The 15,888-nt window shown below is 52.1% G+C and overlaps 5 protein-coding genes across 5 annotated transcripts; 4 read left to right on the top strand and 1 right to left on the bottom strand.

Moving 5' to 3' along the window:
- Window positions 1-586: 586 nt before the first annotated feature.
- On the top strand, window positions 587-2,362 carry BU24DRAFT_450858 (uncharacterized protein; the record flags this gene model as incomplete). The annotated part of the gene is made up of 6 exons (XM_033531056.1): window positions 587-992; window positions 1,225-1,353; window positions 1,647-1,870; window positions 1,932-1,953; window positions 2,022-2,159; window positions 2,291-2,362. The coding sequence occupies exons 1-6, from the start codon at window positions 801-803 to the stop codon at window positions 2,360-2,362; spliced, it is 777 nt and encodes a 258-aa protein (XP_033384653.1). The 5' UTR covers window positions 587-800.
- Window positions 2,363-3,025: 663 nt separating this feature from the next.
- Window positions 3,026-7,043, top strand: BU24DRAFT_199115 (DUF1765-domain-containing protein). The gene is made up of 3 exons (XM_033521795.1): window positions 3,026-4,404; window positions 4,463-6,043; window positions 6,097-7,043. Exons 1-3 carry the CDS (start codon window positions 3,395-3,397, stop codon window positions 6,917-6,919), a joined length of 3,414 nt encoding a protein of 1,137 aa, XP_033384652.1. The 5' UTR covers window positions 3,026-3,394; the 3' UTR covers window positions 6,920-7,043.
- A 1,161-nt stretch (window positions 7,044-8,204) lies between these two features.
- BU24DRAFT_370239 (general substrate transporter) lies at window positions 8,205-10,377 on the bottom strand. The gene is made up of 3 exons (XM_033524425.1): window positions 9,815-10,377; window positions 9,409-9,748; window positions 8,205-9,346 (listed from the first exon to the last, which is right to left on the bottom strand). The coding sequence occupies exons 1-3, from the start codon at window positions 10,009-10,011 to the stop codon at window positions 8,297-8,299; spliced, it is 1,587 nt and encodes a 528-aa protein (XP_033384651.1). The 5' UTR covers window positions 10,012-10,377; the 3' UTR covers window positions 8,205-8,296.
- Window positions 10,378-11,069: 692 nt separating this feature from the next.
- On the top strand, window positions 11,070-13,013 carry BU24DRAFT_422656 (uncharacterized protein). The gene has a single exon (XM_033528047.1). The coding sequence runs from the start codon at window positions 11,184-11,186 to the stop codon at window positions 12,924-12,926; it is 1,743 nt and encodes a 580-aa protein (XP_033384650.1). The 5' UTR covers window positions 11,070-11,183; the 3' UTR covers window positions 12,927-13,013.
- Window positions 13,014-13,045: 32 nt separating this feature from the next.
- BU24DRAFT_422655 (glycoside hydrolase family 5 protein) lies at window positions 13,046-14,923 on the top strand. Its single transcript, XM_033528046.1, has one exon. The coding sequence runs from the start codon at window positions 13,257-13,259 to the stop codon at window positions 14,742-14,744; it is 1,488 nt and encodes a 495-aa protein (XP_033384649.1). The 5' UTR covers window positions 13,046-13,256; the 3' UTR covers window positions 14,745-14,923.
- Window positions 14,924-15,888: the final 965 nt, after the last annotated feature.

The following is a 15,888-nucleotide window of genomic DNA, read 5'->3' as shown; positions in this document are numbered from 1 at the left end:
CCCCACCCAGAAAGCACCAAACATGAAACGAGATAGAGGGAAGCTGACCTGATCACGCGGCCTTCACAACGACATCCCCAGTCGCTCGATGCCTACATACCCATACAATACCTAATACCTAACAAACCGTGCATGTTTCCGTGACCAGTCGAGCAAAAGCGATCACACAGCATTGTTTCTTTCTTTTCTTTTTCCCCCGTGGCACAATGCCAGTACCACAAATTCTGTAATGTTTGCCCGACTCTTCTTCTTTATTTCCTTTCTGTGTACCGTATCTGTATCAGAAGCAACAAGGTAGAGAGGTAGGTGCCATCTCGCCCATTCAGATGTATGAAAGGTAGATTCCTAGCAAATCGGCACATCAAATTATACAATAGCCCCATCTCTCGTAGGACCGGAAGACATGCCGAAGCAGTCGGCATTGTTTGTTCTCAAGGTCATGTCATGACTACCATTGTGGTGTTTCTAAGGGATGGGATGGTATAGGATGGTGGATTAGCAGTAGCAGTAATAACGGCAATAGCAGAAACTGTGGATCGAAATGATTCAGTATCCTGCGCCTGATGGGTGACGGATGATGGTATATAGTACAGTATCTTATAGTAACATAAGAATATCGGTAAAGCACGAAGAAGGAAGAAGGAAACAGGAAACAGGACCGCAAAGTGGAGCCGACGGTGCAACTATGTACATACCCGCAGTACCTGCGATTGAACAAAGCGCATCGGCTTCATGAGATGTGCTATGGGCATTGTACTGTGTAGAGTCAAGTCGGACGGAGCGGCAAAGGGGATGTGGATATGTATGGATTGATGAATGGGGAAATGCCAAATGGGATGGGATGTTGGGACGTCATGTGCACCGTTCTCTGCTCAAGGCACTCGGCTCGGGCCTCAGCGCTCTCGGTGCCCTCAGCGTTGGAGAGAAAGGGACCAAGGTATTACTATCAACGATATGTGCAGAGGTGGTATGTTAGTTATGGTCAGGGGGGAGTAAGTTACTGAGTGCACATTGTATCAGTGCACATGCAACAACAGTACCCAGTAACAAGCAAATAGACGAGAAGTGGAACAAGAACAATAATCCTACGTGCAAGTAACCACAGTAAATAAATGATGATGACGATGATAATCTAACAATCCTAAAGGGGGTTGCAAGGAATCAACCAAGGCACGAAAAGGATGGATTGATGGGGACCATGGATGATGACTTCGACCCATGCAGGCACGCATGTTAACTGGAGGTTTGTATAGGCGCGCGCCGACGACGGACGAGAGAGATGAATGGGCTTTTCGCACGTTGGCAGTTGGAAGCGCCTGTGAGGTCGCATCGATTATTACTCGCAGCTGGTGGGTATGTAAGTAGGAAGCGTAGCCTTGAAGGTTCCGGGTCCGAAGTGTGACGTTCGAGGGCTAGGAAATTGCGAACAGCAGTGGTATAATTAATTATGTATACCGTTTCCCTTTTTGTGCATGGGGTTAGGAGGCTCAGTCAGATGTTTGATGTATGATGAGATGTAACTGTGATCGGTCTAGTAGAGTTACAATGGAATTCCATTTCCATTCTGCTTAGGTAGCTACAAGACAGGTAACTAATTCTTTAGTGATAATGATGTGCCTCGTACACAGTAAAGACACTCGGTCAAGAGTGCCGTCGCCGCCGCCATCGCCGCCGTCACAGTTGGTGTGGTTATGGTGTTGGAGGGTGGAAATGACCAGGGGAAGAAGTTAAGAAATGGGCTTAGGGGGAGGCAGTGGATTCGGGAGTGGACGCCGCACAGCACAGTTACCGCAGTAGTTACTACACAGAGTCATGGCATGGCATGGCACCAGGCAAACAAATGGCACACCCTCCTTTGGGAACAGTGGCGGTTAGTTTCGCCACGAGGGAGCTTCCATTTTTTCTTTCCATTTTATTTTTACACAGGTTAGGATAGGGATGCTTTATTCGGGTGTAAGACATGACATAACGCCTGTCTTTATTTGGGGGGTTTGAAGGGTGTTTGACTATGGTTCAAGCAGATAGCTGAGAATGCGATCACCAGGGAACAGAAGAGGAATATGCACAAATGTGAAAATGTGATGGACAAGAAGAGAAGGGATTTGTTAATTAGAGGGAAGGGAGGGATTAGTTCCGTTACAGGCAAAGGCGTGGGCATGGTATGGGAAGGGAAGGATTGGCTTGTCATGTCGAATGTACCAAAATTAACTCGGATCGCCGCCAAAGCGAAGACGATCTCACCCGCCGTCATACTCGTACTTGTTCTCGTATGTATGTACATTCCCTACAGTCCTCTGTCTGCCAGCACGAGTACGGGCATAGCCATAATTCACAGCCTACTTACTCGTACTGTACCAAGTGATTGTACACTGTGCATACTGTACGATGCGAATGTACAATAAATAATACGACAAGCATGGCATGGTAGTGAATGAATCTATACATACAAGGACTAGAAAGGCACAAAACTTGAATGGACCCTGGCCTAATCACAGACACACCTTGACCTGGACAGTCGACCTTGACCTTGGCCATCATCTTGTTGAACAGGTTGTTGAACTCGTACCTAGACCTTCGTACGGATTCAGAACAATCACCGCCATTTCCTTATTCACTCACTATTCACCGCGATCGATCGACCACTGTTGTAGTTAGCGACATCTGCGACAACCCAAAACCCACTCCACTCAGTCCACTCATCTCACCGTCCACCGCACCCTCCACCTAATTTCGGGAGAAGTCACCAACACAACTTCTTCTCATCTCTTCGTCCCCCATCCTTCCTGTCTTGCTTGTTCCTGTTCAAGTTGCCCTTGTTGAAAGCTCACACGTTTCCGGACTGCTCCCTGATCAATACCTGCCTGCTTTTCCTACCTAATTCCCTTGATTAGACTCGCCCAATAATCCATCAATCCCGCCTGCTTCCAGTCTGTCGCTACTCCGTCATACTCAACCACAATACTCGAACACTACACAGCAATACACAACTGTACAGACACAACAATACAACTACACTACACTACATTATCCTCCGTACTATACGCCTCTCCATCTAAAACACTCCCCTCCGGACGTTCCCTAGCCGATCGAACCGCTCGCTCCGCCTGCAGTCGCGCTTCTGAAACACCCTTTGTACATACGCCCCGCTGACTCTCTCCGGCCGCCCTCACAGCCTGAGCGGCTCCACCTCCAAACGCCAGGCCACCTCCGACTTCTTACTTCTGACTTTACACTTCACACTTCTTACTTTAGGACTTCTGACCACGCCACATACGCCTGCTACCGAACAAGGAATGCGATGAGCGAGGCATACTCGTTGATATAGACCCTTCCCGCCAGACCTGGCCGACCCCCAGGAACGAAGAACCGACTTGCACGGTTGCCATACTTCACCATGGAGGTCGCTCCAGCTCTCACCGGGCACCAGATGCTAGCCAATGCCACTCGCGGCAGGAACAGGAGTGCTTCGGACGCTTTCCCCCCGACCGAACGAGAACCCCAATCTACACAGCTTCCGAAGGCTGCGAGCTACACCTACTTTCCCCGTGTCAAAGACCTCGACGATCCACCACTACTCGAACTCAAGGGCACAATATCGGAGGAGGAACTGAAGACAACATCGATCAATGGCGACGGGTCCTCGAGGTCGTCCGCCGACTCGAGCCCCAGCTCCGAGGATGCGCCCAAGGAACAGATGCCGGAGCTCCGGCCTGCCAATGCTCGTCGAATGTCGAGGATTCTTTCATTCTCGAGTAAGAGCAGAGATCCCTCGCAGGAGCCGAAGCCCTCACGCAACCGACTCGATTCCCCCGCCGCGAATGCCGACTCGCCCAAGTCCATGTCACCTGCCCGATCATTCACGAAGCTGCGGAGGAAGTCTTGGATTTCACAGTCAAGGTCATCTTCACCTACAAAGGAAAACAAGAAAGCGAGCGCGAAGGAGCAGAAGGATGGTCAGCAGGACAAGGCAGCAGGCACGGCAGTGAAGAGCGCGGATCCAAGAAAGACTTCATTGACAGTCGAGGCGAGCAAGCGCAAAATGTCACTGACTGCACCAAGCATTCCTGAGAAGGCCCGGACCAAGGACACCGCAGTAAAGGACCAGGACACCCAGAGTCGCGTGCTAACGAAAAAGTCAAAGAGACCGCTGAGCGGACTTTTCACATCTTCCACCGAGCCGCAGGTGCATACAACGGCCGCTGATGCGCCTTCTGTCCCCCAACTACCAAAGTCGTTCTCCACCGAAAAGCTGCCCGCCTTCCCGCAATCCCCGACGACACCATCCCACATCCCTCCGATCCCTCGTAATCTCTCCTCGGACAAGCTCAAGGGCGCCAAAACGGAGCCTCGCAAGAAAGACGAGCTCTGGACTGTGTACCGGACGTTGGAGGCGGACCTTCGAAAGTAAGTGAAAAATAATAAGCTCCGGAAGCTATCCTGTTTGCTAACAGAGCTATCTAAGATTCCAATCCAAATCCACCTCCCTCAAGGCGAATGTGCTTCGCACGACTTTGCTACCGTTCCTTCGCTCATACCTTAGCCATCCCTCAAACCAGAAGCTGCGACCGGAGGATCTTGATCGACGTGTCAATATCTTGAATGGCTGGTGGACGACCCTCATGGACCTCCTTGCGGGGAAAAACAATCAATCCATTTCCGGAACCGACCGACCCGCCATTTTGGAAGGAATAGCTGGAATCATGGAACGACCCGAATGGCGAACGGCTCCTTCCTCCTATTCCGCACCTGCAGATCGTGCAGAGACGTCATCGGCGACGACGGTGCAAACAGCGGCGTCTACTTCGTCGAGTTCCTCGGACTTCCTCGCCGAGTCGGTATACCACAATGTTCGCAATATCTTTACCTCGAATCTGCTGGCCCAGATGACATTTGTCATTGACAAGATGTCGTTGCGAAATGCAGCCGCCAGCTTGGTCACATTCTGTGGCAAAACCTGTGCCTATGCATTTTGCTTCTGTCCAGGAGTCGCCGACATCTTGGTCCGCCTGTGGAACCCGTCAATCGATTTGTTGAAACGCGTCTTTCAAGAATCTGGAGTATCGAGACAAGACCGACTCGAGGCAGTTTCCGACCGCGTTGTGTCGAGGTTCCCTCCAACGCTTCACTCGCTCAAGTTCCAATCTCTGGCTAAATTGGCCCGCCTCCTGCGACAGCCTGCGAACTTCCCTCTAGGAACGGGAAATCTTGATTGGTACGGCAGCTGGGTAAAGCGCTGGTCCGGCGCCGAGAGCGACATGTTTTACGTCTTTGCAAAGCATTACCACATCCTAGTAACAGAGTTCCTGCCTGGTGAGACCACCGACGCCGAAAGGATGTGCGTCCCTGGCCTGATACTGGTCCACGCACAGATTTTGTTCAACATAGATGCCACAATAAACCGACACACCGCGCCGCAGCAGCCCGAAGAGGTGGTTCACATTGCTTCATCGATAACCTTTGACGATGTTCTGGGTGATCCGGATACTTCTGTATCGTCGACATTACCGATCCCGCCTACGAACGTGACCAGGCAGATGGCAGAAAACCGGCTGATCATGCTCATACGCGATCTGCTGGCAGAGAGGAATTCACACTTGAATACCGCAAGACGAACTTTTGCGGAGAGCTTTGGCCGACTGATGAAAGCCGCGGCTAAGAGAGTGTCACTGTACGACAACAATGCCTGCTATACTCTGTGCGATTTCATGGAAGAGGCTTTCGTGATCCTGGTCCGTTACGAGCAACTCAACGCACACCACCACTCCGTCCTGGAATGGCCATTCTGGCTTTCAGTATGCAAGCAGATGGCGGCGAGCCAGAACACCGCAACCGAGATCAAGCTCTACTCATTCCTCTACACCGCATGGCCTACGATCGTCGTTAACGAGGACCGCAAAACAAGCCTTTGCTTAGATTTCCTGTTGGAGCCCGACTTTTTCGAGAGCAGATTCAACCACTGGTGCCCGATGGTTCGATCCTATTTCATGCGATTACTGTGTTGGAGAGTTGCGCGATTCGACGGCGACGGATCCGCTGCTGAAATGTACGTCCCTCCCCTTCATACTTTGTTTGTAATTGATGCTAACATTGATACAGCACGATTATCAAAGCATTGAGCGATCGCTTGCGCTCCGTCTGGTCTCACTATCTTTGGCTTCACCAGGACGCCGAAACCAAAGAAGTCGTTCTCCCATCGACGACCGCCTGCAACCCCGCCCCTGGTCGACGCTTTCTCATCATTCGTAACGATAACCCTGCAGTATCTAGTTCCGGTCCCTTCATCTCGTTCGATGGAGTTCTTCAATCACCTACATCCAGGCGACTATCTGCCTCGCCTTCTGTCCCCGATATCGAGAACCGGCCTGTCTCCGCACAGTCCACAGATTCAGACCTTGCCGAAGAGGAACCCAACAAAGGCGGACGCTGGAGCTTGTTCCGTAATCTCATTGGCGGATCCAAACAGTCTCCGAAGGCCAAAAGCTCACCGCCGAAAAAGGAAAATGACAAGTCGACAAGTCATGCTGCAGCGGACACATCAGCCGGCGCATCGCAAGACAAGGCTGTCCCGAGCGAACCTGCACCCTCGCACCGCAGCTATAGTTTCCGTTTCTCCCTAGAGTGGGTTGATAAACGATTCGGAGTGTATCAAAACATGCGTCTCAGTCCCCCGCGACTTCCGCTACCCGCACAGACATTACTGCAGGACGAAAAACACAACATCCAACCCGCGGATCGCGTCAAGCCAATCGGGCCTGCGACTAGCTCGTCCCGCTATGCTGGCAGAGCTCTGGCAGAGTGGACCTTCATCTCCCACGAATGTCAGAATTTCTTCGACCGTCGAAAGAACGAAGGCGTGCCTTCTAATAAGCTGGTCGAAACCCCAACTCTGGCTGTTGAGGCTTTTAGAAGACCAGGATAGATCTCCTCTGGACTAACTGTGTTGGCCGGCTAGCCCAAACACTACGACAGCAGTTCGCTTCATCCATCAACCTGCCCTTGTTGCCTTCCGGTTCTTTTGCTCGAATCCAGAATTTTGCGCACTTAGAACATGCACAGGGGGTGGGGCGGCATATCTTGCATATTGTAAATATACGATCTGCATAGTCTTCTTCTTCTTCTCTTTGGTGTTTTTGTTTTGTTTGGCCAACCTCCCCACATATCTGTGCATGCGTCTCATGTCCAACGATAACTCGGCAACTTCACTACCCGTGTGTATGCCGCCCATTGACCATTCATATCCCCCTCATCAAAAGATCTGTCTCTTCCTACACACGGTCCATTATACTTTGCGCTACAGGACAGGTCCACCCATACGCATCCCCTCCCATCGAATTATACCAATCCTAACATCTTTATTCGCCCTTGCAAAACGCAATTTTCTCTGTCTGTCTGTCTCTCGGCATTTGTGGGCGTCCTTCTCTTTTTCTTTTCTTTCTTTTCTCTCGGGTCCCCCAATTGGTGGGACGGAGGAGTTCGGCCAGTCCCAACTAAACCACTCCCTTGAACTCGTATATCATGAATATCTCTTTTTCTTCCTCCGTCTACTAGAATCAAGGTCGGTGGGGCTTTTTTTTTTTTTACAATGGGAACCCGGTACACAGGATAGTACTACGGGACGGGATGGAACGGGACGACAGTTCCCAGCGTACAAGTTATGTACGGAGTACATAGAGTACATATACATAGGTACGAAAGCATACAACAACATAAAGTTTACTACACATAAAGTCAACATCTCATGAAAGTCTACTACTCAACCCCCGCCCTTATATTGTGATCCACTCCCCCCATCGATCCAAGATTGAAAACATGTTTTTGATATCGTCGTCATCAACATCAGTCCATACCCCCAAACCTTACCTTCAGTATCAACCCAAGGTAAGGTAAGGTAAGGTAAGGTATTTCACCTCAACCCAGGGTGGCGTATAAAAAGACTTATCCATTCACGATCACACTTCTCCTTTACACTTTCTACTACTGCGAAGGCTAAATGAAATCCAAGATCCCAAACCCCAAAAGAGAACCGAGCCACTCATGCGATATCTACCCTAAGTTTCGTAGGTAGGTGAAGTTTCCAAAAGGGGGAAAGAAAGAAGGACACAAAACACTGTTTCCACATGGAAGGCATAGCTGATGCGTTTTACTTTTATTCGGATGGTCATGGTTATGAAAAGGGTAATTACTAAATTGCGATACATATGTATCTTTCTTCCGTATATACGATATTCCCTACACTTATGAACGTAGAGACATCTTCTTCTTTCCCGTGGCATAGATGCCATCGGGCACTCCACATCTACGCCACCGCAACCTCATGATCAATATCCTCCGCCGTATACTTCCCCATATGCCTGGGCGGAACCTTCTTCTCAAAAAGCGTATTAATCTGATCGAACGACTTGCCCTTAAGCTCCGGCACGTAAAAGAAGCAACCGACCGTCGCCAACGCCGCGAGACCTCCAAACACGAACCCGACCTTCCCCTTCAAGTTGGCCTCGTCTGGGTTCACCATGTACGGGATAGCGATGTTCATCGCGATGCCGAGGGCGGACTGTGTGGCGGTTGCGAGCGCGGTCGTGTTGCCGCGGAGCGACGGGTTGGATGTCTCGCCGAGGAGGACGAAGGCGAGCGCGCCGATGGTGTTGAAGTAGACGAAGGCGTAGATGACGGTCGCGGCGGCTTGGACCCATTTCGCGCCGCTGGAGGGGACGACGTCCATGATGCCGATGAGGAGGAGGAGGGCCGTGAGGACGCACATGCCGAGGAGGAAGTTGGATCTGCGGCCGTAGCGGTTGACGGTGAACCAGGAGAGGATGTTGCCGAGGACGCCGCAGGCGGTGACGCCGACGCCGAGGTCGAAGCTGCGGGAGGGGTCGAGCCCCGCGAGCTGGAAGAAGTAGCTGCTGTATCCGAGGACGAAGATGATGCCGACGAGGTGCTGGCAGACGAAGACGCCGGTCGAGATGCCCGTGCGGATGAGGTTGGTGCCGCGGAAGCACTCGAGGATGCTGGGTTGGGCCGCCTCGGCGTGGGACTCGTGGGAAGCTTTCATGGCGGCGACTTTCACGGCTACGGGCTTGTGGGCGCCCCAGAGCTGCTGCATGGCGTGCTCTGCTTCTTCGTAGCGCCCCTTGCGGACGAGGTACCATGGGGATTCAGGGGCGAACCACACACCGGCGAGGAGAAAGACGGCGAAGAAGAGTTGGAGGGCGAAGGGGCCGCGGTAGGCCCATCTGTCGTCACGCTCGCCGAAGCCTTTAACAGCGGCGTTGGAGAGGAGTTGGCCCAGTGCGATTCCGAGGTTGACACCAGCCGTAGCCAGACCTCGAAGGACGACCGGTGTGATCTGGTGTATCAATCAGTCAGTCACTGCAACCTCTATGAAACCAAATCACCACAACAACTTACCTCAGACGTCACAAGCGGCCCAATCGACAAATAGAAACCCAACCCAAACCCAAGGACCAACTTGCTCATCAGAAACCCAACCTTCGACGCCGTCACGACCTGTCCCACGATACCGCCAGCACACACGACGGCGCCAATCGCCAACGCGTACTTCCGCCCGATGCGGTCCGCCGTCCACGCGCACAGGAACCCGCCAAAGAACTGCCCGACGGAGCTCACGACGTTGAAGGAAGTCTGCCATACCGCCGGCAGGACGGGCTGGCCCTCGAAGATGTAGCCGAAGTCGCGGCGGAAGGCGGGCACCGAGATCATGGCGCCGTTGACTTGGGCGTCGAAGCCCCTGAGAACAACACATGAGTGGACGTTTTTGGATATATGGTGATGGTCAGGTTTAAGGGGGACTTACCATCCAACAGCAGACATGGCGTAGAAGAAGGACCACCACACCAGCGATGGGTGGTTCTTCATGACATAGCGAAACGTGAGGCCCTCTTCGTCGGTGCGGTCGGCGAGGAGAGCGGCTTCGTCGACGACGACAGGGTTGCCGGACTTGCTGATGCTTTCGTTCCGCACGACGGTCTCGGAGTCGGTCTTCTCCATCATGATGGTGGTGACGATGATTCAAGTGTGGAGTTCCAATTGATGGGGGTTGCTGATCGCGGATGAGGGGGTGGTGGAAATGTGGGTTTCATGGGGAAGATATAGTTGAGTCGATTGTTGCCAATTATGAGTCTCGGTGATGATCATGAGATGTTGCAGTCGTGATAATTCATTGCATTGAGGTCGATTGTTCGATCGGATAAAGGCCAGGGCCAGAAGACCGACACTCCCCGGACGACATGTCAGTGAGAGGAGAAGCAGGATGAGGTTTGTGGAACAAAACTGGTAAAGTCCAGACTACGCCAACACACACATTGGGCGTGGCTTGCTTTCCGAGCAACGAAGCTACGCCGAACTTGCCAATCTCAGCTACGAAGGTGTAGGTAACGTTCATCATGTAGAATTCGGGCCGGAGGTGTCAAGTTTGCGCCTAGCGTTGAGTCCAGGCATGCACCATCCGATTCGACTTGGTGAACTCCGTATGCACTCGTATTCCCAACCAAGGTCCGGGGTCGGCTGGGGTAGGCGGGGAAGCTGTTTAGTGCGGCTTTATTACTTGTCGATTCAATGCACTGGATCGATTCTTTGTGAGAGGTCGAAGATCGTGAGGAGATGTCAGAGATCATTTCAAATTGTGCTCTACCGTAAGAATCAGGACATACTCCTTACCAAACACTCTATCAGTGTATTCTATAAATTCCAATGCATACATTTGCCAATGACCACAACGTTAGAAGAAGAGTTTCATCTAAGATTAGTTATTATGTGGTGTGACCTGATCTCTAGAGTGGTGATTGAAGGACCAGCCAGATTGGTGTATGGCACATAGTACGAGCAGCATGTAACCATTGCTCTTCTTCCTGATCGATCGTTACCCGTCGTCATTCCAGAACATGACAATAAAACCGAAGAGGCTGAAAAGTCACATTTAACCGTACGCTAACCCCAGATTTGCAACGCTAACAACCCGGATGGTGAACGTGGGGCCAGCACGTTCGTTGCACGTCAATTAGAAAAGCCGACACTCCCCATGCATCCCTCCGACCACACATCCCCAATACCCCGACTTTTCCAGACGTTACCAGGAGCCGCAATGAGCCATCGGCCCACTTGCACTCGCACGTGTGCATAGACACAGACGACAGACAGCAGCAGCAATTAACCTACCCCTGGACATGGACGTCGGATCCGGGACCTCCAAACGTCCCGCACCCCGTGGGACAGCCGCGTATCCTCGCAAAAGAGCCGTAGCTGCATGCCAGACCTGCCGATCGCGAAAGACGAAATGCGACAACCGCCGACCTACGTGCTCGTTCTGCGAGCGCGCAGGCGCGACGTGTAATTATTCAACGCAAGATCTCTCTGCGTATGATCCAGCTAGCTTGGCTATTCTCGACCGGCTGGACAACTTGGAGAGAAGCTTGAAACATCAGATATCACTGGTTCCTGCGTCTATTGCATCTGCTTCTCCGGGTACTTCGCCGAGCACGATTATGGTGCCTTCGCCAGCTGTGCATGATGAGACGTCGTCTAACCATGCTACTGGAAACGTTTCTATTTCTGAGGGTTCATCACTAGCAATCACTGTTGAACATATTCTAGCCTGGCCTGTCTTCGAAGGACAGTTTCAAGAACAAACAAATCTAGCCCAGCTACTTCGCACATCGAGGCAACTAGATCAACCTGGTAACGCGAACTTTGACTTGGACATTGGGACATGTCGGCGCCTGTTAGAGAGTTGCTTCGAGCACGTTCTCAGCAAGAACCCCGTACTCGAGGAAGATTCACTTCGAAAGACAATGAACTCCGTATGCATGAACGGGGTCGAATGGACCTCTGAATCCTGCCTCGTTCTCCTCGTCTGCGCTCTCGGCTCCATCGCATCGCCAGATGCCACGCCCTCGGATTGGATCGTAGCGCGATCGTACTTCAGCGCCGCGCAGCGTCGAATCGGCATGCTCCTAACATCCCCCGGCCTGATAGCCGCGCAGTGCTACTTCCTCGCAGGGGTGTACTTCATGTACAGCATCTCGCCGCTCGAGGCGTGGCGCATGTTCGCGCAGGCCGTGACCTGCATATACCCCGAGTACCCGGTCTCCACGCCACCGGGCCAGTACTCGCTAGAAGAATGCGTCTACTGGTCGTGCTGGAAGTCCGAGGTCGAGCTGCGGATGAATCTTAGATTATCCAGCTTCGGGGGCGGTGGGGTGGTAGGCGACCAGTATCCACAGCATATCCCAGAGCCACCGGTTACAACTGATGCGTCGCATGAGCCGAAGTGGTACTACTACCTCGCGGACATTTCGCTCAGGCGGCTCGAGTTGAACATTCGAGATACGGTGTCTGCTATCCTGAAACGGAAGACGAGCATGGGGTCAAGGTATAGAGAGTTGGTGCGCGTTGTTCCAACGCTAGAAGAACAATTACAGGACTGGGTGCGCTCGAGTCCAGATATTTTCACTGTTCACGAATCTGAGGAGACGATTTTACAATTCATCATAGGCGGTCGTTTGCTCGACAGCTATGATGTGCTTTACATTCCCTTCCTCGAGGCAGCTCTATCGACTCCGTCATTCAGTGAAGACGTCGCCTCCCTGGTAGACGACTATGCACGCAAAGCACTTGACTGTTGTGCAGAGCGGTTTCGTGAACGAAAACCTGGGTTCGCGACCCGTCACCATGGCACCTGGCTGATGCTCCGCACTTCGACCAGGAGCTCTCTTATGATATTGGCGACCTGCATCTCTGGGCGGTTGGATCTGCTGCCGGATGGGTGGCAGAATGCGCTTGCAGTTGCGGCGTATTCGTTGAATATATGGAAAGACGAATCTTATGATGTAAAGGCTCAATTGGAGATTATCCTTTCATTGAGTGCGAAAGTAGGACTCGATCTGTCGGCAGACATGAACGGTCGTTGAAGAGTGCTCGTCTACTACGACCATCAATGGTCATTCGCTGAGGTTGATAACCGACAGGGATGGCGCGCGGAATGTCGGTTATGGCGGGGAATGTCGCCTTCGACGTACACGCGGAGTGTCGGCCAACCCCTCAAAGCCGGCCCCTTGATGATGATTGGTCCCCGACTAGTGAATGGTCGGATCGCAGCTACAAGACGACATTTACATAAGAACGTATGGAACGCTTTTCGACGAAGCCAGAAACAAGAAGAGCAGCGTCGTTCACTTTGTACATTTCAACACATTCTACCGTCTTCGCTTGACAACCCTCACATTGGTACGACAGCGAAAATGGCTTCGAACACAAGCTCAAGTTCTCCAAATTCACGGAATGGCTGGACCCGGTCGAACTCGATCCTGCGAGTCTCGGGCACTTCCATTGTCGATGGCGATGGCAACAAAGTCATCCTCAAAGGCGTGGGACTAGGCGGTCACCTCAACATGGAGAACTTCATCACAGGCTTTACAGGCCACGAGCATGAGCACCGCGAAGCACTTACAGCCGTACTCGGCAAAGAGAAGGCCGACTTCTACTTCGGACGCTTCCTGGATTACTTCTTCACAGATAAAGACGCCGAGTTCCTTGCCTCACTCGGCCTTAACAGCATCCGCGTGCCCATCAACTACCGGCACTTCGAAGACGACATGAACCCAGGCGTCATAAAACCCGAAGGCTTCCGCCTCCTGGACCGCATCGTCAACATCTGCGCCCGGCACAACATCTACGTGATCATCGACCTCCACACCGCACCCGGCGGCCAAAACCAAGACTGGCACTGCGACTCCGGCATCACGAAGGCCCTCTTCTGGAAATTCAAAAACTTCCAAGACCGCGTCGCGAACCTGTGGTTTGAAATCGCAAAGCACTACCGCGGCAACCCGGTCATCGCAGGCTACAACCCCCTCAACGAGCCGTCCGACCCGGACCACGTCAACCTCATCGCGTTCTACGCGCGCGTCGAGAAGGTCATCCGCATCGTCGACCCGGAGCACATGCTCTTCATCGACGGCAACACGTACTCGATGGACTTCACGCGGTTCCCCAAGACGCCGCTGCCCAACGCCGTCTACGCATGCCACGACTACTCGTTCCTCGGCTTCCCGCGCGGGGGAACCTACACGGGGACCCCCGAGCAGAAGGCCAAGCTAAGGTCATCGTTCGAAAGGAAGGTCAAGTTCATGCGGGACGCGGGCGTGCCGATTTATAACGGCGAGTTTGGGCCTGTGTATGCGTCCGCGGAGGAGAACGGTATGAGCGCTGCGCAGGTCAATGAGTGTCGTGTTGCGCTGCTGAGGGAGCAGTTGAGCATCTACCGCGAGACGGACGTCAATTGGAGTATCTGGACGTACAAGGATATTAACTACCAGGGTATGGTGTACGCGGACGAGGGGTCGGCGTATATGAAGTTGCTCGCGCCGTTTATACAGAAGAAGAAGGATCTTAGTGCGGATTTCTGGGGGTCGAACGATGATAAGGTGAAGGAGAGGTATGAGCCGTTGTTTAAGGCGTTCAGGGAGTGGGTGCCGGAGCATCTGCATAATAAGAAGTATCCCAGTCCGCTGTGGACGATAGAGAGGCATGTCGAGCGGGTGGTGAGGGAGACGCTGCTTAGTGAGTACCTTGGATGGGAGATGGCGGAGTATTTTGACGGGAAGAGTGAGGAGGAGCTGGATGAGCTGGCGGCGTCGTATAAGTTTGAGAATTGCAAGGTTAGAGACGAGCTGAACGCAGCGTTGAGTGAGGATGCGAAGGCTACAGGGAAAAGCTCGAGGCTGTAGTCTGGCATTTTTAAAGCGTACGAGTTTTCATGAAGAGATGAGGAGGTTTTCATACAATTTCATGAGCAGATGATGAGCTATTCATCCATCACCAAAGTTGGGTTCGCTGGTGTCCGGACACCATGAATAGGGTTAGATATGGAAACCATCAGATTATGTTTAGCCTGCCATTTTATTGCACAAATACAATAGGATGGAACTTTCACTTTGAAACTTTGGGAGACTATGCGTGCCTTTATGATTTGGTTTATCGTGCATAGCCTACATTTAAACCAACGAAGCCCGAAGCCATCCAGGAATGTAGAAAATATGCACATATGTATTGACCTCAAGTACCCAATCCAACAACTCCAATCGCAAAGCATACCCAATCCAATTTCGGGCAGCACAACCCAAAACCCCTCTTTCTTCACCAATCGATTAAGGGAAAATGTCGAAATGCTCAGCCATAGACAGACATTTTTTGTCGCGTATTTCCCTATTGGGAAGCCTGCTCGGCAAATTTCCCAATATCGTAATTCCCCAACTGAACCTAGTCGAGCCGAACATATTGCTCGCAGTCCTCTCTCCAAAACGAAGCAACGCAACAAGATGGCGTGTCGGGGCGCAAATCATAAGGCTTTAAACAAAGTTCCGAGGATCTGTGGAGGAAATTAGGACGCCCTGATTGTCTATATAAAGTGTCGTGCGTGCCGCTTGTGTCCTCAATGACCGTTTGACTTCAATTGTTGTTACTCTTCAACACTACATATGAACAAATACCTTTCGTCAGACAGCAAATGCACGGCCTCGGATATGCACGCACACCAGGTACCTCTCGTTCTAGGCAGCCTCACCTGAGTCTGGAGGATCAGAGCATGAGATGAACGGTCCTCTGTCTCTGCGCAACTCACGTCTTCTGATCAAAGCCAGCCGCTATGGAATGGACTTCTCTCAATTGCCTACCTTCCCTTCAGCTCCCGAAAATAACTCGAACGTTCGCTCGGTGAAAAGAGCGGAGTTAGTTGCCTTTTGCACCTGAACAAAAATTGCCTCCAGCTCTCGAGACGAGACGAGACTTCCCACGACGATGGCCGCGCGTGGGGCGCGAAATCTGCAAATTCTCTCTTGCTGTGCTGCAGCATTACTTGGTGCAGTTCCGGAT

The sequence above is a fragment of the Aaosphaeria arxii genome (assembly GCF_010015735.1).
Source record: "Aaosphaeria arxii CBS 175.79 unplaced genomic scaffold BU24scaffold_4, whole genome shotgun sequence".
NCBI lineage: Eukaryota > Fungi > Ascomycota > Dothideomycetes > Pleosporales > Aaosphaeria > Aaosphaeria arxii.
Note: the sequence above shows the minus strand (reverse complement) of the source record. Positions and strands in the feature narration are given on the sequence as shown.

Excerpts from the sequence above, each read along its gene's own strand:
- BU24DRAFT_199115 (XM_033521795.1), top strand. The coding sequence starts at position 3,395 with ATGGAGGTCGCTCCAGCTCTCACCGGGCACCAGATGCTAGCCAATGCC. Across the intron at positions 4,405-4,462 it reads TTGGAGGCGGACCTTCGAAA|ATTCCAATCCAAATCCACCT; the intron begins GTAAGTGAAAAA and ends GAGCTATCTAAG. Across the intron at positions 6,044-6,096 it reads GACGGATCCGCTGCTGAAAT|CACGATTATCAAAGCATTGA; the intron begins GTACGTCCCTCC and ends ACATTGATACAG.
- BU24DRAFT_370239 (XM_033524425.1), bottom strand. The coding sequence starts at position 10,011 with ATGATGGAGAAGACCGACTCCGAGACCGTCGTGCGGAACGAAAGCATC. Across the intron at positions 9,749-9,814 it reads GCCATGTCTGCTGTTGGATG|GGGCTTCGACGCCCAAGTCA; the intron begins GTAAGTCCCCCT and ends TGTTGTTCTCAG. Across the intron at positions 9,347-9,408 it reads GGCCGCTTGTGACGTCTGAG|ATCACACCGGTCGTCCTTCG; the intron begins GTAAGTTGTTGT and ends TTGATACACCAG.
- BU24DRAFT_422656 (XM_033528047.1), top strand. The coding sequence starts at position 11,184 with ATGGACGTCGGATCCGGGACCTCCAAACGTCCCGCACCCCGTGGGACA.
- BU24DRAFT_422655 (XM_033528046.1), top strand. The coding sequence starts at position 13,257 with ATGGCTTCGAACACAAGCTCAAGTTCTCCAAATTCACGGAATGGCTGG.